We start from the raw sequence: 24,510 nt of genomic DNA, 5'->3' as shown, positions 1-24,510 counted from the left end.
ACCACCAGCACCACGGACTCGCCTGTCACGACTACTGCCACTCCCACAACCACCAGCACTGACTCGCCAACCACGACTACCGCCACTCCCACAACCACCAGCTCTGACTCGCCAACTACGACTACCGCCACTCCCACAACCACCAGCACTGACTCGCCTGTCACAACTACCACCACTCCCACCACCAGCACCACTGACTCACTAGTCACAACTACCGCCACTCCCACAACCACCAGCACTGACTCGCCTGTCACGACTACTGCCACTCCCACAACCACCAGCACTGACTCGCCAGCCACAACTACTGCCACTCCCACAACCACCAGCACTGACTCGCCTGTCACGACTACTGCCACTCCCACAATCACCAGCACTGACTCCCCTGTCACGACTACCGCCGCTCCCACAACCACCAGCACTGACTCGACAGTCACGAGTACCGCCACTTCCACCACCAGCACCACGGACTCGCCGGTCACAACTACTTCCATTCCTACAACCACCAGCACTGACTTGCCTGTCAAAACTACTGCCACTCCCACAACCATCAGCAATGACTCGCCTGTCACGACTACCGCCACTCCCACAACCACCAGCACTGACTCGCCAACCATGACTACTGCCACTCCCACAACCACCAGCACTGACTCGCCTGTCACAACTACTGCCACTCCCACAACCACCAGCACTGACTCGACAGCCACGACTACCACCACTCCCACAACCAGCACTGACTCAACTGTCACGACTCCTGCCACTCCCACAACCACCAGCACTGACTCGCCAGCCACAACTACTGCCACTCCCACAACCACCAGCACTGACTCGCCTGTCACGACTACTGCCACTCCCACAATCACCAGCAATGACTCCCCTGTCACGACTACTGCCACTCCCACAACCACCAGCACTGACTCGACAACTACGACTACCGCCACTCCCACAATCACCAGCACTGACTCGCCTGTCACAACTACCACCACTCCCACCACCAGCACCACTGACTCACTAGTCACAACTACCGCCACTCCCACAACCACCAGCACTGACTCCCCTGTCACGACCTCTGCCACTCCCACAACCACCAGCACGGACTCGCCTGTCACGACTACCGCCACTCCCACAACCACCAGCACTGACTCCCCTGTCACGACCTCTGCCACTCCCACAACCACCAGCACTGACTCGCCTGTCACAACTACCGCCACTCCAAACACAAGCACCACTGACTCGCCAGTCACGACTACCGCCACTTCCACCAGCAGCAGCACGGACTCGCCTGTCACGACTACTGCCACTCCCACAACCACCAGCACTGACTCGCCAACCACGACTACCGCCACTCCCACAACCACCAGCTCTGACTCGCCAACTACGACTACCGCCACTCCCACCACCAGCACCACTGACTCACTAGTCACAACTACCGCCACTCCCACAACCACCAGCACTGACTCCCCTGTCACGACCTCTGCCACTCCCACAACCACCAGCACTGACTCGCCAGCCACGACTACCACCACTCCCACAACCAGCACTGACTCGCCTGTCATGACTACTGCCACTCCCACAATTACCAGCAATGACTCCCCTGTCACGACTACCACCACTCCCACAACCACCAGCACTGACTCACCAGTCACGACTACCGCCACTCCCACAACCACCAGCACTGACTTGCCTGTCCCAACTACCATCACTCCCACCACCAGCACCACTGACTCACTAGTCACAACTACCGCCGCTCCCACAACCACCAGCACTGACTCGCCTGTCACAACTACCGTCACTACCACAACCACCAGCACTGACTCGCCTGTCACGACTACCGCCACTCCCACAACCACCAGCTCTGACTCGCCAACTACGACTACCGCCACTCCCACAACCACCAGCACTGACTCGCCAGTCACGACTACCGCCACTTCCACCACCAGCACCACGGATTCGCCTGTCACGACTACTGCCACTCCCACAACCACCAGCACTGACTCGCCAACTACGACTACCGCCACTCCCACAACCACCAGCACTGACTCGCCTGTCACAACTACCGCCACTCCAACCACCAGCACCACTGACTCGCCAGTCACGACTATCGCCACTTCCACCAGCAGCAGCACGGACTCACCTGTCACGACTACTGCCACTCCCACAACCACCAGCTCTGACTCGCCAACTACGACTACCGCCACTCCCACAACCACCAGCACTGACTCGACTGTCACGACTACCGCCACTCCCACCACCAGCACCACTGACTCACTAGTCACAACTACCGCCACTCCCACAACCACCAGCACTGACTCCCCTGTCACGACCTCTGCCACTCCCACAACCACCAGCACTGACTCGTCAGTCACGACTACCACCACTCCCTCCACCAGCACCACTGACGCACTAGTCACAACTACCGCCACTCCCACAACCACCAGCACTGACTCACCAACCACGACTACCACCACTCCCACAACCACCAGCACTGACTCGCCTGTCACAACTACCGCCACTCCCACAACCACCAGCACTGACTCGACTGTCACGACTACCGCCACTCCCACAACCACCAGCACTGACTCGCCTGTCACAACTACCGCCACTACCACAACCACCAGCACTGACTTGCCTGTCACGACTACTGCCACTCCCACAACCACCAGCACTTATTCGCCTGTCACAACTACCGCCACTCCAACCACCAGCACCACTGACTCGCCAGTCACGACTACCGCCACTTCCACCACCAGCACCATGGACTCGCCGGTCACGACTACTGCCACTCCCACAACCACCAGCACTGACTCGCCAGTCACGACTACCGCCACTTCCACCACCAGCACCACGGACTCGCCTGTCACGACTACTGCCACTCCCACAACCACCAGCACTGACTCGCCAACCACGACTACCGCCACTCCCACAACCACCAGCTCTGACTCGCCAACTACGACTATCGCCACTACCACAACCACCAGCACTGACTTGCCTGTCACGACTACTGCCACTCCCACAACCACCAGCACTTATTCGCCTGTCACAACTACCGCCACTCCAACCACCAGCACCACTGACTCGCCAGTCACGACTACCGCCACTTCCACCACCAGCACCATGGACTCGCCGGTCACGACTACTGCCACTCCCACAACCACCAGCACTGACTCGCCAGCCACGACTACTGCCACTCCCACAACCACCTGCACTGACTCGCCTGTCACAACTACCGCCACTCCCACAACCAGCACTGACTCGCCTTTCACAACTACCACCACACCCACAAGCACCACCACCACCTCGCCAGCCACAACTACCACCACTCCCACAACCACCACCACCGCCTCCCCGGCTACGACTACCACCACTCCCACTACCACCAACTCACCGGCCACAACTACCACCACTCCCACAACAACAACCTCACCAGCCACAACTACCACCACAACCACCACCTTGCCAGCCACGACTACAACCACTCCCTCAACAACCACCTCGCCTGCCACTACTACCACCACACCCACACCCACCACCACCGCCTCACCAGCCGCATCTACCACCACACCCACAACCAGCACCACCGCCTCGCCGGCCACAACTACCACCACTCCCACAACAACAACATCGCCGGCCACAACTACCACCACACCCACACCCACAACCACCACCTCACCAGTAACGACTACCACCACCACCACTACCACTACCACCACCCCGCCGGCAACGACTACCACCACTCCCACTACCACTACCACCACCCCGCCGGCAACGACTACCACCACACCCACAACCACCACCTCACCAGTAACGACTACCACCACTCCCACTACCACCACCCCGCCGGCAATGACTACCACCACACCCACAACCACCACCTCACCAGTAACGACTACCACCACTCCCACAGCCACCACCACCACCTCGCCAGCCACGACTACTGCCACACCCACAACCACCACCTCACCAGTAACGACTACCACCACTCCCACAGCCCCCACCACCACCTCGCCGGCCACGACTACCGCCACACCCACAACCACCACCTCACCAGTAACGACTACCACCACTCCCACAGCCACCACCACCACCTCGCCGGCAACGACTACCACCACTCCCACAACCACCACCACCACTTCGCCGGCCACGACTACCACCACACCCACAACCACCACCTCACCAGTAACGACTACCACCACTCACACTACTACCACCTCGCCGGCAACGACTACCACCACACCCACAACCACCACCACCACCTCGCCAGCCACGACTACCACCACTCCCACAACAACAACCTCACCTGCAACGACTACCACCACACCCACCACCTCACCAGTAACGACTACCACCACTACCACAACCACCACCACCACTTCGCCGGCCACGACTACCACCACACCCACAACCACCACCTCACCAGTAACGACTACCACCACTCACACTACTACCACCTCGCCGGCAACGACTACCACCACACCCACAACCACCACCACCACCTCGCCAGCCACGACTACCACCACTCCCACAACAACAACCTCACCTGCAACGACTACCACCACACCCACCACCTCACCAGTAACGACTACCACCACTACCACAACCACCACCACCACTTCGCCGGCCACGACTACCACCACACCCACAACCACCACCACCACCACATCGCTTACCACTACCAGCTCTTCCATGCCACCAGTTACAACTTCATCTACCACCACCACTACTAGACAGAGCATTACAGGTGATCATTTGGTTTTATTTTGCTGAATCTGTTTTCAATGGCTTCTATATAGCTGTGTGGGAAACTGGGAACAAATATGAAATTTAGCTGCTTCCTTTTCCTTGAGGCATTTTTTTCAGGTTTCAGATTCAGGTTTCAGAGTTCTGTAGCCTTTCCATTTCATCTGCATGGGGAACCTTTGTCTGGAATTTCCGAGTTCCCTGAGTTTTAGTCATTATCAGATTTCTGGTTCTCCTTGCCCCAGAGAAGCCTTCCTTTTCTCTGAGAAGCTTCTGCGAGGTTTCTGGTGAGGCGTTGAGACTTCCTACAGATATGTCTTGGCTCAGGAGATGCCTTGTGGCACAAGAATGCAATGAAGACCAGCTTTCTAAGCAGTTACCTCCAGCACTTTTTTTCTGGGGATACTCAGGGGTACGCATACGCCTAAACATTTTGTGAATCTTTGTACTTTTGTCCATTTACTGTATTTATTTCCCCCCGATTTGAACTATAAAATCGTGATTTTCTTGAGTCAAAATGAGAGTACTCCTAAACATTTTTTAAAGAAAAAAAAGCACTGGTTACCTCAGTTCCCTTTCCCATAGCAGTCCATTTTCATTGGCTTGCATCTCCTTCTCTATCTTGCCTTTCTGTGGTCTAAGCCCCTGAGCCTCTTGGGCTTGCCGACCCCTAACCCCACAACGGAGTGAGTTCCCGTTGCTCTGTACCAGCTCCTGCCAACCTAGCAGTTCGAAAGCACACCAGTGCAAGTAGATAAATAGGTACCACTGTGGTGGGAAGGTAAACGGTGTTTCCATGCATTCTGGCTTCCATCACAGTGTCCCGTTGTGCCAGAAGCAGTTTAGTCCTGCTGGCCACATGACCCGGAAAGCTGTCTGTGGACAAACGCCAGCTCCCTTGGCCTGAAAGAGAGATGAGCGCCGCAACCCCATAGTCGCCTTTGATTGGACTTAACCGTCCAGGGGTCCTTTACCTTTTTACCTTTTACCACTGAAGGCAAAGGAAGTTTGCCACTTCAGCGGATAATGGCATCAAATTGGAGTTTGGCCATAGTGGTTTGAACATTTTAGAGAGTGATTTTTGGCAACTGGCTGCAAAGGGGTTGTACACATTCAATGTGGACAAGGGACATTCAATGTGGACTATGTGGACAAGGGAAGGTCAGTGTTGATTTCCCTGCAACAATGCTCACCAACTTCCAAAATTAGCAGGAATGAGGGCCTTGGTGCCATGCCTGCCAACATGGCCCAAAGCTGGATTAGACAGGGCACTTCTAAAACCTTTCAGATGAACTTAATACGTTTGTTATTTAAGTGTATTTTGGGAGCTGCTATGCGGGTGGCGTTGTGGGTTAAACCACAGAGCCTAGGACTTGCTGATCAGAAGGTTGGCGGTTCGAATCCGCGTGACGGGGCGAGCTCCTGTTCCTCAGTCCCAGCTCCTGCCAACCTAGCAGTTTGAAAGCACATCAAAGTGCTAGTAGATAAATAGGTACCGCTCTGGCGGGAAGGTAAACGGTGTTTCTGTGCGCTGCTCTGGCTCGCCAGAAGCGGCTTAGTCATGCTGGCCACATGACCCGGAAGCTGTCTGCGGACAAATGCCGGCTCCCTCGGCCTATAGAGCGAGATGAGTGCTGCAACCCCAGAGTCGGCCACGACTGGACCTAGGTCAGGGGTCCCTTTACCTTTACCTTACCTTCCCGCTCCACTCTTCTTCAACCTGTGGCACCTTAAAAGAGTAGCAAGTGTTTCATGGCATCCTCGGCTGATATTAAATTTTCAGCTCTGAGGAATTGTGAAACGTTACTTGAGTGTCAAGAAGAATTTCATTTTTCCTCTGTCTTTTTCTCTATATACCTGTACATTAGATTGCTGCTAACCACATTTTGTGGGGGAAACCTTCTCTCTTCCAGAAACGTGTGAAAATGGGGGAACACATGATGGCATCAAATGTTTGTGCCTTAGCAATTTCTATGGACCGAAGTGTGAGTTCCCAGTTGAAGACATGCCTTTTGAAGTCGGTAAGTAGAACCCGAGAGCAACCTGACCCCCATTTAAAGGTTACAAAAAAGAAAAAAGAAAAAACGCAAAATTAAGCAAAAACAAGACAACACATCACAATAAAAAACAAAAAATAAAAAACAGAAAAATATAAACAATTAAAAAACAAATTGAACCTTCCCATAACTTATCTTTCATTTGCTTGTTTCCTTGACCTCCTCACACCTCCCTTTTTTGTATTCTAGTTCAGTTAGCTATTTCAGCAAATCCTTTCCATCTTTCCCAGTTTTTGTCCTATAATTTATCTTAATATAATGTAACTTTACATTCTCTCCTTTCACCAATTAACAATCTATTTTTACTTAATCCTTTATAACATTTCTGCTAAAACCACATGACTTCATTCCAACATCCTTCTAACATTCCTTAATTTTACAATGTTTCTGTAAATAAACTTTAAATTTCTTCCAATCCTCTTTTCCTTTTTCCTTCCTTTTGCGCCGAATATAAGACGGGAAAGACTAGGGTATCATCAAACATCAATAATAATAATAGTCTGATCCAATACAAAAAAAGTCACAATAACTTAAAAATAAACAACCTATATCAAATAAAGTGATATTCAATAATCCGTTAAAATCTAACAGTAAGCAGTAAAATTAAATATCGGCAAATAATAAACCGTTCAGACTTATCCACTGCAATGAAGAATGATTAAACTACAAGCCATAAAAGTAACGGCAAGGCACAATGCATAAAATTACCGCAAAACGTACAAAATGATGTATTAACAACAACTACTACTACTTATTATTAAGTTATTAAATTAATTATTAAATTAAGTTATTCAGCTATCTTCTCTTTAAAAGACATCCAGGGGGAGTTGGAGGGGTAAAGCAAAAACATTTGGGGTGGGGACCACAGTTGGGGGCTTTAAGCCGTATGTTTAAAGCACTCTTAACCACTACAGCAGCCATAGCTTCCCCACAAAGAATCCAGGGAATTGTAGTTTGTTCCGGGTGCTGGAAATTGTAGCTCTGTGAAGGATTTTCTGACAGCTCTCAACACCTTTGTATATATAAATATGATGATAATGATAATGATGATGATGATAAAAATTTATACCCCGCCCATCTGGCTGGGTTTCCCCAGACACTCTGGGCAGCTTCCAACAGAATATTAAAATACAATAGTCTATTAAACATTAAAAGCTTCCCTAAACAGGGTTGCCTTCAGATGTCTTCTAAAAGTCTGGTAGTTGTTGTTCTCTTTGACATCTGGTGGGAGGGCGTTCCACAGGGCGGGTGCCACTACCGAGAAGGCCCTTTGCCTGGTTCCCTGCAACTTGGCTTCTCACAGGGAGGGAACCGCCAGAAGGCCCTCAGCGCTGGACCTCAGTATGATATAAATGAGATCAGACATTTATATGGCACTTTTGAACTCTTAAAAGAGCACTCAGAGCACAATAAATCCCATGGACAAAGTTATAAATAGAGAAAATCATATCTAATCTTGGCAAGGATTTCTCCTCTTCTAATTTGCTCTTGGAATAGAGCCATTAGCAACAGCTATCAGGAATCGCAAGGGAGCCTTTGAACTTTGGGCAAAACGCCACATTGTGTTAAAGACGCTTTTTAAAAAAAGGCTTACCCTGACCATTTTTATTTCGAAGGAAAGCGGAATTCCCTACACCTTTGATCTGGATTCTACTCTAAATCTGGATTGGAGCCCCGCAGTAGATTCACACCCCAGCTGCTCTTTGCCCCTGTAGGTCATGCTTATGGCATCTTTGGGGGGTAAATATCAGCTGTGGGGTGGGGGAAATCCCTCCAGCATAATCAGAACCAATGCCTATAGAACCTGGCAGAGGCAGATGTTCCTAGACCAGGCATAGGCAAACTCCGGCCTCCAGATGTTTTGAGACTACAATTCCCATCATCCCTGACCATTGGTCATGTTATCTAGGGATGATGGGAATTGTAGTCCCAAACATCTGGAGGGCTGGAGTTTGCCTATGCCTGTCCTAGACTGAGGATCAGCCAAATCTGAACGAGGAGGGTCAATTAAAGTATAACTAATAGCCATAACTATTACTAATAGCATAGATCTGCCATTTAGACATTTGCCCTGCCCTATTGCAACCCATGTTAAGTTCTAGTGTTAGGAAATGGGAAGAAAAACTTCTGTTTCTCCACATCATACATTTTATACGGTTTTTTTTTTCTTATTCGTGTCCTTCTTAGTGGGGTGGGGTTTCACCTTAACTAAAACACCTCCAGCATTTTAGCAGTTCCTCAGAGGGGACATGTTCCAGTCGCCTGATGATCGATCTGCCTCCATTTTAGAAAGTGTGCCCGTGACAATTGAAGTCCAAGTGAAAATCACCAACAAGGAGTTCGTTCCAGAGCTCGAGAACCAAGAGTCAGAAGCGTATAAGAGCTTGGAAGAGGAATTTAAGATGCAGGTAACAATGAGCCATTGGCTCATCCTTCAATACCCGGCTCTGTTGGTTATAGAGTTCTCTTCCATTCTGTTTACCTTCCCTCTCTAAATGACTCCAGCCTGGATTATTAAGACATTCTGTATTTTTCCTCTCCACCATTTAGATGGACAATGTTTATCAGGGCGTCTCTGGATACCAAGGTGTGGTGATCTTAAAACTGCGGTAGGTACCTGAAGCAGAGACCACTTTGAGATGCCATATTGCCCAGTGGCCTATTCATGTTTCAGATTTGGCTAAGGTGAAGCCAGTGAACGAGTCCTCCTGGCTTCCTGTTGCCACCCTACCAGGTCCCTCTCTCCTCAAAGGAAACCCAAGAGGTTATTGTTCCCAGAATCCCCCTTGTTCCGTATCATTCCCAGGCACCAAATCTCTCCCTAGGAGATCTTAGGCTGCTCCTGTCTGTACTCCTGTTATCTGGATGACTAACGTTCATCTATTGATTGAAGAGTAGTCCATTTTTTGAAAACATCCCCAGTCTAGATTCCAAATCAAGAATGTTTCCACAGCGGAGACAGTTCATGCGTTGTTGTTGTTGTCCTTGTCGTTGTCATTAATAATTTTTATTAGTTTTCAATTACAATCCAATACAGTGGTACCTCGGGTTACATACGCTTCAGGTTACAGACTCCACTAACCCAGAAATATTACTTCAGGTTAAGAACTTTGCTTCAGGATGAGAACAGAAATCGTGCTCCGGCGGCACAGCGGCAGCGGGAGGCTCCATTAGTTAAAGTGGTGCTTCAGGTTAAGAACAGTTTCAGGTTAAGAACGGACCTCCAGAACGAATTAAGTACTTAACCTGAGGTACCACTGTAATAGCCTCATTATAACAATACCAATTTATAATACAATTACTAATACCAATCATTCAAATACCAAATTATATAATTTAGATAAGGTCCTGTCCCCCCGCATGCTAGAATTGATGGTTTGATGATTTCTTTATTTCTGCGTTACAAAATCTTATGAATTTCAATTACATTCCGGTCATAATAACAATCCCTTATACGACAACTGCAATATTAATAACTTCCATTCATGCTGACACATTAAATGATTTATAAAACTACAAATGAGGCACTCCTTGTTCTTCCTGCGTGTGGCAATTATTCTGTCCGTGGTGTTTCTTCCTGTCCTTGTAAAATGTTCTGTCTATCTTTTCCGGTTGTTGCTGTTATCCATCATGCATTGGGCGGAGCTGATATCCCATTGTTGTTGTCCATGCATTGTTATGCATTTGGCTTGTGTGCCATACATTGAAAGCACATTGCATTCTGCAAATAATCATGGGAACTGGAGGGCATCTATCAGAGATCTGCAATTCCCAACACCCTTCACAAACTACAGCTCTCAGTATTCTTTGGAGGAAAACATGCCCTTTAAATGTATATGGTGTGTATACAGCCATGCTGATAGAACAAGATTTAGGCTGCCCCCGTTGCACATTCATAAGGACATAAGTGAATTTTCAGTTTTGGCTTTCTCCTCGTCAACGTGCACCCCTGCCGCATAGTTGTCAACCGTCCCTTATTTGGCGGGAAACTCCCTTATCCCAGCGCCGTGTCCCGCTGCTGTCCCTTATTGATGATGTCCCTTAAATTTCCCGGGTTTCATGCTTGCGCAGTTTGGGAGGGAAGCAACAGCCCGGGGTCCTCCACCGCGAGAGAGAGCGCGTGCTGGCGCCGTCATCCTGGCGCGAGGAGTTCCATCGGCCCTTCCCTGCCCGAGAGAGAAAGGGGAGGGAGAGAGACTCTTGCCCACGCCGCCCGCAAGTCCGGAGGCGGCAGCAGTGGTGGCAGCTGAGGAGGCGGCCTGAGGGAGGAGGAAAAGGAGGGGATGGGGAGGGACGCAGAAGGGTGGCGCTTCAGCGGCCGCCGCGGCGCCACAACCGCCTCACGCCGGATTGACAGCATCTGTCAATCCTACCAATGTATGTAACTCTTTACAACAGCAAAATCCCTTATTTTGGCTGCTGATCCCTTATTTTCAAATCTGTAAATTGACAGCTATGCCCTGCTGTGCTCTTTTTAACAACAAAATGGTGGTTGAGATATTGCCCTTTTTCATCACTGTGTTAGGAAAGGCAGCATTATCGTGGACCACGAAGTGATCATTAAAGCTGTAATAAACAACGATGTGAACATCATTGACAAAACTGTCCAGAATTTGACAGAGGTCGTGCGGAAGCAGCTGACTGCCGTCAACTCCACTCAGGAGGAATGCAGTACGGCGAACTCATGTAAGCTCCGGGCAACAGTCTTCCAGTTCAAGATGATATTTCAATATTATTGTGTCCTCCTGGCTAGAGAAAGGTACTCAAAAGGTTCCATGGCTGGGAGTCCCTGCACTAAATAGGAGCCCATATCTAGAGAAGGAGTCAGATTGATCTCTTGCAGCAAAAACAAGAAAAAGGGTTGTGGCACCTTGAAGAATTTCATTATGGCATAATAAGCTGTTATGGATTAACTCAGGCTTCCTCAACCTCGGCCCTCCAGATGTTTTGAGACTACAATTCCCATCATCCCTGACCACTGGTCCTGCTAGCTAGGGATCGTGGAAGCTGAAGGCCAAAAACATATGGAGGGCCAAGGCTGAGCAAGCCTGGACTAACTTCTACTTCATCAAATGCTTCAGGGAGCCAAGATGTGTGTGCCTGATTTCCTCCAACTCCATCCACCTATTTCTAACAAGAGCTTCTTTCACATACCGTCCAACATTTCTCCAATGAAAATAGGGACGTCCTATTTCATTATTGGGACGCGGGTGGTGCCGTGGTCTAAACCACAGAGCCTAGGGCTTGCTGATCAGAAGGTCAGTGGTTTGAATCCCCGCAAGGGGGTGAGCTCCCGTTTTTCAGTCCCTGCTCCTGCCAACCTAGCAGTTCGAAAGCACGCATTGCAAGTAGATAAATAGGTACTGCTCTGGTGGGAAGGTAAATGGCGTTTCTGTGCGCTGCTCTGGTTCGCCGGAAGCGGCTTAGTCATGCTGGCCACATGACCCGGAAGCTGTACGCTGGATCCCTCGGCCAGTAAAGCGAGATGAGCGCTGACTTAACTGTCAGGGGTCCCTTTTCCTTTACCTATTCCATTATTATTATTATTATTATTATTATTATTATTATTATTATTATTGTTATTATTGTTATTATTGTTATTATTGTTATTATTATTATTATTCCCCACCCACCTGACCTATGTTCAAGATTACATTACAGCATATACCTCTCCACACTTTCCCAGTATAAAATAGTACAGTATAATTCTATTATTAAAATGATAGAATTACCTTCTTTAGAGAGACTTTAGAGAGACTGTCAGGGCATTTTGAAGAGGTGCAGAAAAAATATATAAGAAAGGAAATAAGTAAAATCATGCAATGTAACCATGTCTTTCTTTCCGCAGCATTTTGCTTTTCAGCTCCACCTGACCCTATTCTGAGCGCAAGCACAAATTTTTCAGCTGAAGGTGAGTCCCAGAATTAGGGAGGGACAAAGGGATTATTTATGCACCTGCAGCCTGTCCAATGAGAGAAAAAACAGTGAGCTGCCTGGAATTGGTCCTGCATGCTTGCTCATTCTACGCCCAAGGGGAGCTGCCTGCCTGTTCTTCTGGCGGCATCATGGTGTTACCAAGTTGGCACTTCCAGCCCTCTTTTCTTCTCTTTCGTGGTGGGATAGTTTGGCAGAGATGCCCTCCAACATTCCTCAGATGAAAACAGGGACATTCTATTCCGCATCAGTATCACCAGATCCACACTGATCTGTTAAACCAGGGGTCAGCAAACTTTTTCAGCAGGGGGCCGGTCCACTGTCCCTCAGACCTTGTTGGGGGCCGGACTATATTTTGAAAAAATAATAATGAATGAATTCCTATGCCCCACAAATAACCCAGAGATGCATTTTAAATAAAAGCACGCATTCTACTCATGTGAAAACACCAGGCAGGCCCCACAAATAACCCATTTTAAATATAAGGACACATTCTGCTACTGACACATTCTACTCATGTATAAACACGCGAATTCCTGGACCGTCTGTGGGCCGGATTTAGAAGGTGATTGGGCTTTTAGAGGTGCTTAGGTGGGGCATGGCCAAAAAAGGAACCACTGTCGTAGTCGCTGCTGCCCTGGACCCCCTCTCCCCATCAGCAGTACCCACTGAGCTGCCTCCGCTTCCCTGAGTGTGACTTTGGTACCAGACAGTCCTGGCCAAGGGGAGGGGAGGGGCAGGCAGCTGGGCGAGCAAGTGGAGCTGGGTTTATTGGGGCAGGGGGGCACAGTGCAGCCCTGCTTGGTTCTAGTGGGTAGATGGGTGGCCGCTGCAATGAATGAAAAGGTGGAGAAAGAATTTAGGTTTCTTTAAGGGGAGAGGGGAAGGCTTGCATCTGTGAATCTGGGGCTCTGCCTGACAAAGCGAGAAGCCATGATAGCCTTAAGGGCTTCATGAAGGTCCTGGCGGTTTTTGTGGCAGTGGTTTCTTCTTCTTTCTCTTTCCCAGCCGCTTGCAGACAAAACATCGATCCCAGATATGCAGACTACTATTACCCCGATAACTCCACAGGCATGCTGCGCTGTATCTCCGACTGCACCAAGGACACCAAAAACACCATGAACTGCAACCATGGCTTCTGTAGCATATCTGAAAGAGGCCCTTACTGCAGGTAAGCGGACAGAGGAGCGGGGAGCAGAAATATCCCTGGATCCGGGCATCCCATTGCAAACCTGAATTTGTGCCAGTATGTGATAGAATCCCAGCTGAAAACTGTGACAGTCTGAAAGAGCCCTGTTCCTCTTCTTTCCCTCTGCAAGAAAATCTAGATGTGGACTGAGGTGCAAATAGGTCAGTGGCAGCATGAGGGGTGCCCGGCAAGGTTTTGGGAAGGGGGGATGCTCTCCCCTAAAACCACTTGTACATCTCTCCCATACACTCGTCCTACACTTGAGTAGGACCCTGGCAGAGACACATGCCCGATTGGCATGATCTCTCCCTCCTGGTCGTTCAGGAGCTTCAAAAGCTTTCTTCTGCCCAAACATCACAGCAACCGATGCCAACAGACACACCTAGGGATCCGCAGAGTCTTCGCAGTTCGCGTGACAGACCTCAGCAACTCAGCATTTTGGCTAATCTACTTTATTTACATATAAACACACATGGAGCACTGTAACATGGCTCCCTCTCTCTCTAGCATCAGACAGCAAAGAGAAAGAACAAAGGACAATAGTCCCACTTCACAGAACACAGTGACACAAACATCCTGTCTCCGTCACTTTCCACTCTGTGGAGGCAAAACATATACCGTCATGTGCAAGACAACAATCCCATGACTGCAATCACGGAGCAGGAATTCTAACACCCGGCAAGGTCTTGGGAAGGGGGAATGCGCTCCCCTGAAACCACTTGCACATCTCTCCCATAGGTGCAATGATGTGGAGTCCTTTTGGTACATGGATGATCGCTGCCAAACACCGATCCGAAAGAGCGATGTCGGCTTTGGGGTTGGGCTGGCTGTCCTTGCAGTGATCAGCACCGTCCTGGCGATATTCCTCCTCAGAGCCAGACGGAGAAAGTCTCATTCTAGGTAAGAAGCACAAGAAGTGCATGGGTAAGATGCAGGCTGGAGGAGAATAACCTAAATTTCTGGTCCTTCTTAGCAGGGAGCCGAACCTAATGAGTTAGCGATTTCCTGGGATCTTGTATAGCAATGAGTAGGGGATCTGTTCTGTCCCACGAGCTGGATCAGGTTTGAACTCGCAGGGAAATTTGACAGGTCAGTCGCCCGATGCCACGGTGCCAACTGCTGCAACATGCTTTGAAACCGTGGACTTCAAAGCATCTCTCAAGGTGCTGCTAAAACAAAGGCGCTTTCCTTCATTTTAGAAGGGGATTTTATGCATTGGAATCCCCTGCTAAAATGAATGTTTTCTTCCCCATGTCTTAGCAGCGGATAACAAAGGGTGAGAGGAGCATTTTAGCTGGGGGTTTTGTGAAAATCCTTTTTTTACGTATTATTATTTTATTTTTATTTGCACTTTTAACAAAACAAAACAAAAAAGGGAAGGGGAATAGATGTATAAAATGAAATAGAGGAAAATAAATGACGTACAAATAATACCACCACCGACAAAAGCAAACAAGCCACACAACACCATCACAGAATTGTAGAGTTGGAAGGGACCACTAGGATCATCTAGTCCAACCCCCTGCAATATACAGGAGTCTTTTTGCCCAATGTGGAACTTAAACACACAACCCTGAGATATCGGTATGCTACCTGTTCAAAGGTAGCCAGTACAGCAAGGTCCTTAGATGACTGAGTAATAGATGGTGCATATTCTTCCCCACAAGCTGAAAGCATAAGTCTTATGAACCATAAAGATAAAGGTACCCCTGCCCGTACGGGCCAGTCGTGTGCGACTCTAGGGTTGTGTGCCCATCTCACTTAAGAGGCCGGGGGCCAGCGCTGTCCAGAGGCACTTCCGGGTCACGTGGCCAGCGTGATGAAGCTGCTCTGGCGAGCCGGCACCAGCGCAGCACATGGAAACGCCGTTTACCTTCCCGCTATAAAGTTGTACCTATTTATCTACTTGCACTTAGGGGTGCTTTCGAACTGCTAGGTGAGCAGGAGCAGGGACCAAGCAACGGGAGCTCACCCTGTTGCAGGGATTCGAACCACCAACCTTCTGATCGGCAAGTCCTAGGCTCTGTGGTTTAACCCACAGCGCCACCTGCGTCCCACCTTATGAATCATAAGAGCTGGCAAAAGAGTTAGCTAAGGGAGAGGGCAGCCTGCGCTGGAAGAGCGGTGTTGGAAACTCAGATATATAAGTTACGTGCCAAATAGCTCCTTAAACCAGAGTTACAGTCACCAAAACAGAATGCCTAGTTGCCATTTTGGGGCCAGATAGCTCGAAAGTCCTATTTCTCAAGATGGCCTTTTGGTTGCCCAAATTCGTTCTGAGTGTGCAGATAAAATATAACGGGTAGAATTCCGCAGGATGTGTTGCTAGTGTGTGAAAACAGTCGAGAGGATTCTCAGACATGCATCTCCAGGTGGTGGAGACATCGGGCATCTTCACCTGGTTGCAAATGGCTGGTTTTGTTGTTGTTTAGTCATTTAGTTATGTCCGATTCTTCGTGACCCCATGGACCAGAGCACACCAGGCACTCCTGTCTTCCACTGCCTCCCACAGTTCAGTCAAACTCATGTTTGTAGCTTTGAGAACACTGTCCAACCATCTCGTCCTCTGTCGTCCCCTTCTCCTTGTGCCCTCCATCTTTCCCAACATCAGGGTCTTTTCCAGGGAGTCTTCTCTTCTCATGAGGTGGCCAAAGTATTGGAGCCTCAGCTTCAGGATCTGTCCTTCCAGTGAGCACTCAGGGCTGATTTCCTTCAGAATGGATAGGTTTGATCTTCTTGCAGTCCATGGGACTCTCAAGAATCTCCTCCAGCACCATAATTCAAAAGCATCCATTCTTCGGCGATCAGCCTTCTTTATGGTCCAGCTCTCACTTCCATACATCACTACTGGGAAAACCATAGCTAGGTGCAAAATGTACTTGGCACATGTTGAATGCTGTCATCTTTCTGTCTGCCTCCAGGTCCTAGTAATGACCTCTTGGTTGTTGTTCCTGCAGCTTCTCCGATGATGCTGAGGCCTGGTATGAGGAAGATGAGGAAGAGTGGAAGCCCTCAGGAGGGCTGACCATCCTGAATGAAGGAGCTGCCGATGAAGGTAAGGACTCTTCATGTCATACATTAGGTAACCTGTGTGTTGCCAAAGACCATGGGCCAGGGATTGCTCTTCACAGCTTAGGCTTGGGACCTCTTAGCAGTGCCTCATATTGCACTGGGATAAAACAAGGCCGTGAATCTATACCTGTGCAGAATACGTCTGTCTCTGGTGGAGGAACCACAAACAGGCACCCACTCCCCGCCATATTATGGAAGGGTTCCTGACCTCCAGGCAGACTACAGCCATTCCACAAACTCTCTCTCTCCCTGTGTGTGTGTGACTTTACGGAGCAACTGAGTGGCAGGGCCAAGGGCCAATCTGTGCACAGGGCTGACCAGGGCCGGCCCAGGAGTTTTGATGGCTTCCAGGAAAGCAAATGTCTTGCTTTGCAAAAAGCAAGGAGGAGGGCACTGCTGCAAGGGTTGTGTAGACCAGGAGCAAATCGGTGTGTGTGTGTGTGTGTGTGTGTGTTTCTTGGTTTGTATGTAGCTTTCCCCCCTCCCCACATCCCATTGCTTCTCTCAGCAACAGCCCTCCCTTCCCTTTGGCCACAAGCTTGTTCTTTGAAGCACACAGGAGTCTTAGTAAGGTAAAGGTACCCCTGCCCGTAGGGGCCAGTCTTGACAGACTCTGGGGTTGTGCGCCCATCTCACTTAAGAGGCCAGGGGCCAGCGCTGTCCGGAGACACTTCCGGGTCACATGGCCAGCGTGACATCGCTGCTCTGGCGAGCCAGAGCCGCACACGGAAACGCCGTTTACCTTCCCGCTGGTAAGCGGTCCCTATTTATCTACTTGCACCCAGAGGCGCTTTCAAACTGCTAGGTTGGCAGGCGCTGGGACCGAGCAGCGGGAGCGCACCCCGCCGCAGGGATTCGAACCGCCGACCTTTCGATCGGCAAGTCCTAGGCGTTGAGGCTTTAACCCACAGCGCCACCTGCGTCCCTGAGTCTTAGTACTCGGCTGTAATGAAAAGAACTGCAGTCAGGAAGGTATGCCCTCAAGGAAGGCTTTGCGATGGAGAAAACAGGCTCTCTGTTAAGACCAATCATTCATTTTGGCTGTTCTGTGGCCCTCTCCTCCTCAGAAAGCCAAGACAGAAACAGGAGTTTCCAGGTGTCTCTGGACTCGGTTGATACGACGACACAGGTGAGTACAACCAACTCTCTTGCAAAGCTTCTCACTTCTCATCCTCAGGGACCAGCAACTGATGCAGATCTGGTAAATCAGGGGGGGGGGCAGATGGAGACCTGCAAGGGAACATGTGGGAGCTGCCAGAATGAGCTTTGCAGCTTCATCATTACCAGGCGCTGTACACACACAAGCCCATTTGTAAAGTAAAGGTAAAGGGACCCCTGACCGTTAGGTCCAGTCGTGGCCGACTCTGGGGTTGCTGTGCTCATCTTGCTTTATTGGCCGAGGGAGCCGGCCAGCATGACGAAGCCGCTTCTGGCGAACCAGAGCAGCACACGGAAACGCCGTTTACCTTCCCACCGGAGCAGTACCTATTTATCTACTTGCACTTTGACGTGCTTTGGAACTGCTAGGTTAGCAAGAGCAGGGACCGAGCAATGGGAGCTCACCCTGTCGCGGGGATTCGAACCGCCGACCTTCTGATCAGCAAGTCCTAGGCTCTGTGGTTTAACCCACAGTGCCACCCATGTCCCAGCCCATTTGTAGCACACACCGAAAATGTCATTTTCCTGAATCCAGAATTGTTAGTGCTGATCCTCAACTTAGAATCTGTATAGCTTGATTCTAGAGCCTGCTGCCCACCAGGGTGGGTGAGCTTACTTGATATACATTGGAAAACCTTCCCCTTGCTTCGGTAATCCATGTTTTCCCCCCTTTGCACGTCCCTCAGGTGAATGAAGCAGGAAGCAGTGATTATGCTATTGCAATGCACCCACCCCAAATGTCATTGGGCAGGTCATGGGCGTAGCCAGGATTTATTTTAGGGGGAGCAGAACAGACGCAATTGGCCAATTAGATTTAGAGGGGGGCAACTGCCCCCCTGCCTACACCCATGTGGCAAGTGTAGGTACACACCCATTGCTGGGACCGATTAGGTCTGTTTTCCTCTGTTTCAAATGGCCACACTGCGGGCTAATGCACGGTCAATCTACAAAGAGCTATTACTTTTTGGATGAGACCAGTGTCGTGCATATGAAGCCTCAGGCACTCAGAGGTGAAAGCAGCAAACTTTATTGCAGTCTCCCTGCACACATTTCCCCATCCGTCTTTGTCTGAAGAACACTGAAGAACACAGCAAAGGCCCTTTTAGAAAATTGCCCCAGAATCAATACAGGGCAATAACCTACTGAAGCCACTGGAGAGAGCTGCAGTCATTATGATCTCCCCAACCAAAACGAAAGAAACCAAGTAGTGAAAACTGGAACTGAAACAGCTCCAAAATACAGTGGTGCCTCGCAAGACGAAATTAATCCGTTCCGCGAGTCTCTTCGTCTTGCGGTTTTTTCGTCTTGCGAAGCACAGCTATTAGCGGCTTAGTGGCTATTAGTGGCTTAGCGGCTATTAACGGCTTAGCGGCTTTAAGAAAAAGGAAACAAACTCGCAAGAACTCGCAAGACGTTTCGTCTTCCGAAGCAAGCCCATAGGGAAATTCGTCTTGGGGAACGACTCAAAAAACAGAAAACTCTTTCGTCTTGCGCGTTTTTCGTCTTACGAGGCATTCGTCTTGCGGGGCACTACTGTACAGTTGTACCTTGGAAGCCAAACGGAATCCGTCCCAGAAGTCCGTTCGACTTCCAAAAAGGTTCAGAAACCAAAGCACAGCTTCCCACTGGCTGCACGAAGCTCCTGCAGCCAATCAGAAGCCACGTCGGACATTCAGCTTCTGAAAATCTTTTGAAAACCAGAACACTCACTTCTGGGTTTCGATCATTCGGGAGCCAATTTGTTCGGGAACCAAGGTGTTTGAGACCCAAAGTACGACTGTATAACTTGCAAAAAGGCAAACAGGTCTTGCAACAGAACGTTGCGCTCTCGCTAACGAGAGTGTTCCTATTTAGGATTGCAGCCAGCCAGGCATGCCCTCCTCCAGCATTGTATGAGCCAGAGGTAGCCAACAGATATCTCCACATGCTATTGGACTACAGTTCCCAACATCTTTTTCCGGACAACAGTGCTGTCACTCACCACTAAGGCTGTCAAAATAAATTAAAAAATTGTCCAGTAGCACCTTAGAGACCAACTAAGTTGGTTCTGGGTATAAGTTTTCGTGTGTATGCACACTTCTTTAGATACTAAGGCTGTTGTTGTTGTTTAAATCAAAGGAGTGATGTTGTTGTGGAGTTTACATGCAAGCAGTAACCCAGTCTTAGTTAACTAGCTGCAGGAAAGGTGATTAATCAGATCTAAAAAAGATTTTGTAGATACATTACTTTTATAGGGCTTTGTAACATTTCACCGAAATCTAAAGTGCACATTTGCAATTGCTGATTTCTTTGGGTGTTAAATGAACCCCAAATCTTTTGTGGAGCTCATAGAGTATCTGACCTTTTCTCTTTGCAGTTGCAGTTCCAAAAACCAACAACATTGACCAACTGTTGATCCCATCCTGGAACACATCCTGGAAATTCGACTGAATTACATCAAGGACCCTGAAAGCCCAACGCTAACAGCCAGACTATATTACAGTTGTCTACATTCCTACCTGGGAGAGAGTTTTGGGGCTTGGTATCATCAGTATGATGAAGACACCCAGCTCTGTTTCTCCTTTCCACCTAAATCCAAGGAAGCTTGTCTCAGTTCTGGAGCAGAATCTGTCATCAGTAGTGGACCAGAGGAAGGTGAACAAACAGAAACTTAATCCGGACAAGACAAAGGTGCTCTTGGTCAGTCAGAAGACAGAACAGGGAATAGGGATATTGGAAACTGGTTGTTGTTGTTGTTTGATGACTGCTCCTAGACTTTGAAACTCCCTCCATACAGAACTTAGACTTGCTTTCTCCTTGTTGTCCTTCCACTGCCTAATGAAGACTTTCTTATTCCAACAGTGCTGTTAGGAAGTGACTGTTTGTGAGGAAAGGGCTGACACAATGATGTTTTTTATTGTAATTATCTGTATGTTCTAACAGAACATACACACACCCTTCCAGCAGATTGAGCAGACGAGATCGATAGTGGATCCGACGGTCCACAAGGCAGTTTCTGCACATACTGTACAGGGAAGTGGCGGGCAGATGTGGCTTGTCAACCTGGGAAGGTAGCCCATATAAGAGAAGGGAGAAACTGATCCTAGACCTCCACTGCCTTGCGAGATATCCTAGGGAGAAGCAAAGGCTAAGGAGTGAAGCCTGTACAAACCTGGAGTCCCTAAGACAGTTGGATGGCTCCTTGTACACCTCATTCTGGCAATTCCTGCAGCCAAGTTGATGCCAAACGTCTTGCTCTGCTTTCCTTTGGACAGTATCAGCAAGGCCGAGAGGGGGGTCCTGTCGTCTGGGCAGCCCAGGACCTCCATACACACTGCCCAACATGTTTAAAGGTAAAGGTAAAGGGACCATTAGGTCCAGTCGTGACCGACTCTGGGGTTGCGGCACTCATCTTGCTTTATTGGCCGAGGGAGCCGGCGTACAGCTTCCGGGTCATGTGGCCAGCATGACTAAGCCGCTTCTGGCAAACCAGAGCAGCACACAGAAACGCCGTTTACCTTCCCGCCAGAGTGGTACCTATTTATCTACTTGCAATTTGATGTGCTTTCGAACTGCTAGGTTGGCAGGAGCAGGGACCGAGCAGTGGGAGCTCACCCCGCTGCGGGGATTCGAACTGCTGACCTTCTGATCGGCAAGTCCTAGGCTCTGTGGTTTAACCCACAGTGCCATCCGCTTGCTTTTAAATTATTACCCCACCTGTGAGCCACCTTGAGCTCCTCTCAGGGGGAAAAGTGGGATAGAATTAAATATAACAGCATCAGCAACGCCTCCACTTACCACAATGACAAAAAGCAAACACAGGAGGGCCAGGCAGGAAGATGACAGTGTGAGGATGTCTCCAAACAGGCAGTCCCCTAGTTCAATTCTTTCTTTCTTTTTTAATTGAAATAATTTCAACATTAATACATTTATACATACATATTACGGATATACAAACAAACATACATTTCATACAGTCCTTAAAAATATTCATAACATACCCAGATCCAATCCTTTTCCCACCACTGTCCCTCACCCCTCACCCCTCACCCCTCACCCCGTGTTAGACTTCCAATCTACTCAATTGCAATTTCTTTCCATTTCTATTACTTTCCTTCACACACTATTAAACCAACTTTCTACTTCATTTTCTGTTATACATTGTTGTCCATATTATTTGGTATTTCAGTATTTATAACGGAACTTGTTTATTCTAATAGGACTTCTGATTTTTCAATATGAATTTGCAAATATCCTTTAAACACCTTCCAGTCCTTGTCTACCTTCTGTTTTGAGATCCTTCCGATTTCTCCCATTGTTTTGGACATATTGTAATACTCCAATAATTTGTTTTTGTCGGTATTATACCACTTTTCCAATTTTTCAATTCTTAGGCTTCACAGTTCCAGGGGAAGATCGTGTCATGTCAGATTTTGAACACGTGAACTAGTATTCAAGGTGTCCCAATGTCTTGTCTGTGTTCCTATAAATCACCTGCACACTGTTGGCACTTTACAAATGCTCCGTGTAGTGGAGCAGTGATTAAAATCTAAATGATTGCAAATGTGTTCATTGACTTTATTCGTGGCAGCGCCCATTAATGAACAAGGGCACTTCCACACTGTTGCTATTTTCGGGCGGTCGAGAGTGGATCCAATCACATACCAGCAAACTGGAGTTAGACAACGGAAGCTGATTAGCGCACTTACACAACAAATACGCTTCCTTCCCAAACTGGACTTTTAGTAATGGGGGAATGCATTGGAAGTGGTGGGGTAACAGCTGCTTGACGCGATGTCGTGTAACCTCCCAGGAAGCAAATCAGAACAAATGCTGGATCAATAACCAAGCGTCCCGGAAACATTTTGGAAACAGATCATAGCTCTCAACTTCTCCCTTTTCTTGCGAGGAATCCTATTCGGAATAAGGGAAATTCCCTTTAAAAAAGGGAAACGTTGACAGCTATGAAACAGATCAGGGTGACAATGAACAGGTTGGTGGAAGTCCCTTGTGTTTTGCAAACTCTGCTAAAGGGAGGGTGCAGGTTGCCAGGGGATTCATGCAAAGGGGAGCAATTTTTTAATACATGATTTAATGTGAATGAACTGGTGCAAAAATGGGTCGTGTGAGCAGGGGTGGACTTTGGACCCCATATAAATAGAGGTATTATTATTATTATTATTATTATTATTATTATTATTATTATTATTATTATTTTTTGGTATCCCTCGGCTTGGTGCCCTGTACGAGGGAACCGGCCGCACCACCATAAATCTGGTGCTGGTTTGAGCTTGGTGAGCTGAGAAAAGGGGCAAAAGAAAAATAGGTTGTGCTGCCCCAGGATAGAAAACCTGTAAACTAGAACTGTGTTGGCAGCTTGCATTCCACGCATATGACCAAGGCAGTGCAAATGCTGCTGGGGTAAAAGTGCAAACATACTGTACTGGGAATGTGGGTTTGGGAGAGCACATCTTTGTTTGGAATCCTGTCCTGCCCAAAATCTTCCTGACACAGTGCATTTGTACTCCTGGCGAGCGTAAAAAGGTAAAGGATCCCTGGACGGTTAAGTCTAGTCAAAGGCGAATATCAGGTTGCAGCACTCATCTCGCTTTCAGGCCAAGGGAGCCAGCCTTTGTCCACAGACAGCTTTCTGGGTCACGTGGCCAGCAGGACTAAACCACTTCTGGCACAACAGGACACCGTGACGGAAACCAGAGCGCACGGAAACGCCGTTTACCTTCTAGCCAGAGCGGTACATATTTATCTACTTGCACTGGTGTGCTTTTGAATTGCTAGGTTGGCAGGAGCAGGGACAGAGCTCACTCCGTTGCGGGGATTCGAACCGCCAACTTTCTGAACAGCAACCCCAAGAGGCTCAGTGGTTTAGGCCACAGTTGCCCATGACTCACTTCCATAAAGCAGCATGCTCAACACACAAGGCTGGTAGACCTTCAGCTTGGTATTGGTGGTTGTTGTTATTTAACTTTGCATACCACCCTTCATCCGTAGATCTCCGGGTGGTTCACAATATATAAAAAGACGATATAAGAAACAAACAAACAAAAAACCACATAATAATAAAGAGCAAAAACAATTCAATAACCGTATTTTTCGCCCTATAGGACGCACTTTTCCCCCTCCAAAAATGAAGGGGAAATCTGGGTGCGTCCTATGGGGCGAATGCAGGCTTTCGCTGAAGCCTGGAGAGCGAGAGTGGTCAGTGTGCACTGACCGCTCTTGCTCTCCACGCTTCAGGAAGACATCCGCAGCCTAGGCAGCCCTGCGCGAGTTCTCGCAGGGCTGTCTAGACTGCGGATAGTAGCCTGCTTCCTGGAGCGCCGGGCGCCCTGAAAGCAGAGTGCCCGGCGCTTCGGGAACACATCCGCA

At 48.9% G+C, this 24,510-nt stretch overlaps 1 protein-coding gene across 1 annotated transcript; it reads left to right on the top strand.

The window, feature by feature from the left end:
* Positions 1–3,111: 3,111 nt before the first annotated feature.
* LOC309356151 (mucin-17-like) lies at positions 3,112–21,080 on the top strand (the record flags this gene model as incomplete). Its single annotated transcript, XM_081887329.1, has 13 exons — positions 3,112–3,123; positions 3,282–4,044; positions 4,571–4,735; positions 6,648–6,755; positions 9,081–9,199; positions 9,342–9,400; positions 11,317–11,477; positions 12,640–12,702; positions 13,734–13,896; positions 14,653–14,814; positions 16,872–16,969; positions 18,054–18,115; positions 20,501–21,080. The coding sequence occupies 13 exons, from the start codon at positions 3,112–3,114 to the stop codon at positions 20,537–20,539; spliced, it is 1,974 nt and encodes a 657-aa protein (XP_081743455.1). The 3' UTR covers positions 20,540–21,080.
* Between the last annotated feature and the right edge of the window lie 3,430 nt (positions 21,081–24,510).

The sequence above is a fragment of the Podarcis melisellensis genome (genome assembly GCF_964234715.1).
Source record: "Podarcis melisellensis genome assembly, chromosome: 13".
NCBI classification, from domain to species: domain Eukaryota; kingdom Metazoa; phylum Chordata; class Lepidosauria; order Squamata; family Lacertidae; genus Podarcis; species Podarcis melisellensis.
Note: the sequence above shows the minus strand (reverse complement) of the source record. Positions and strands in the feature narration are given on the sequence as shown.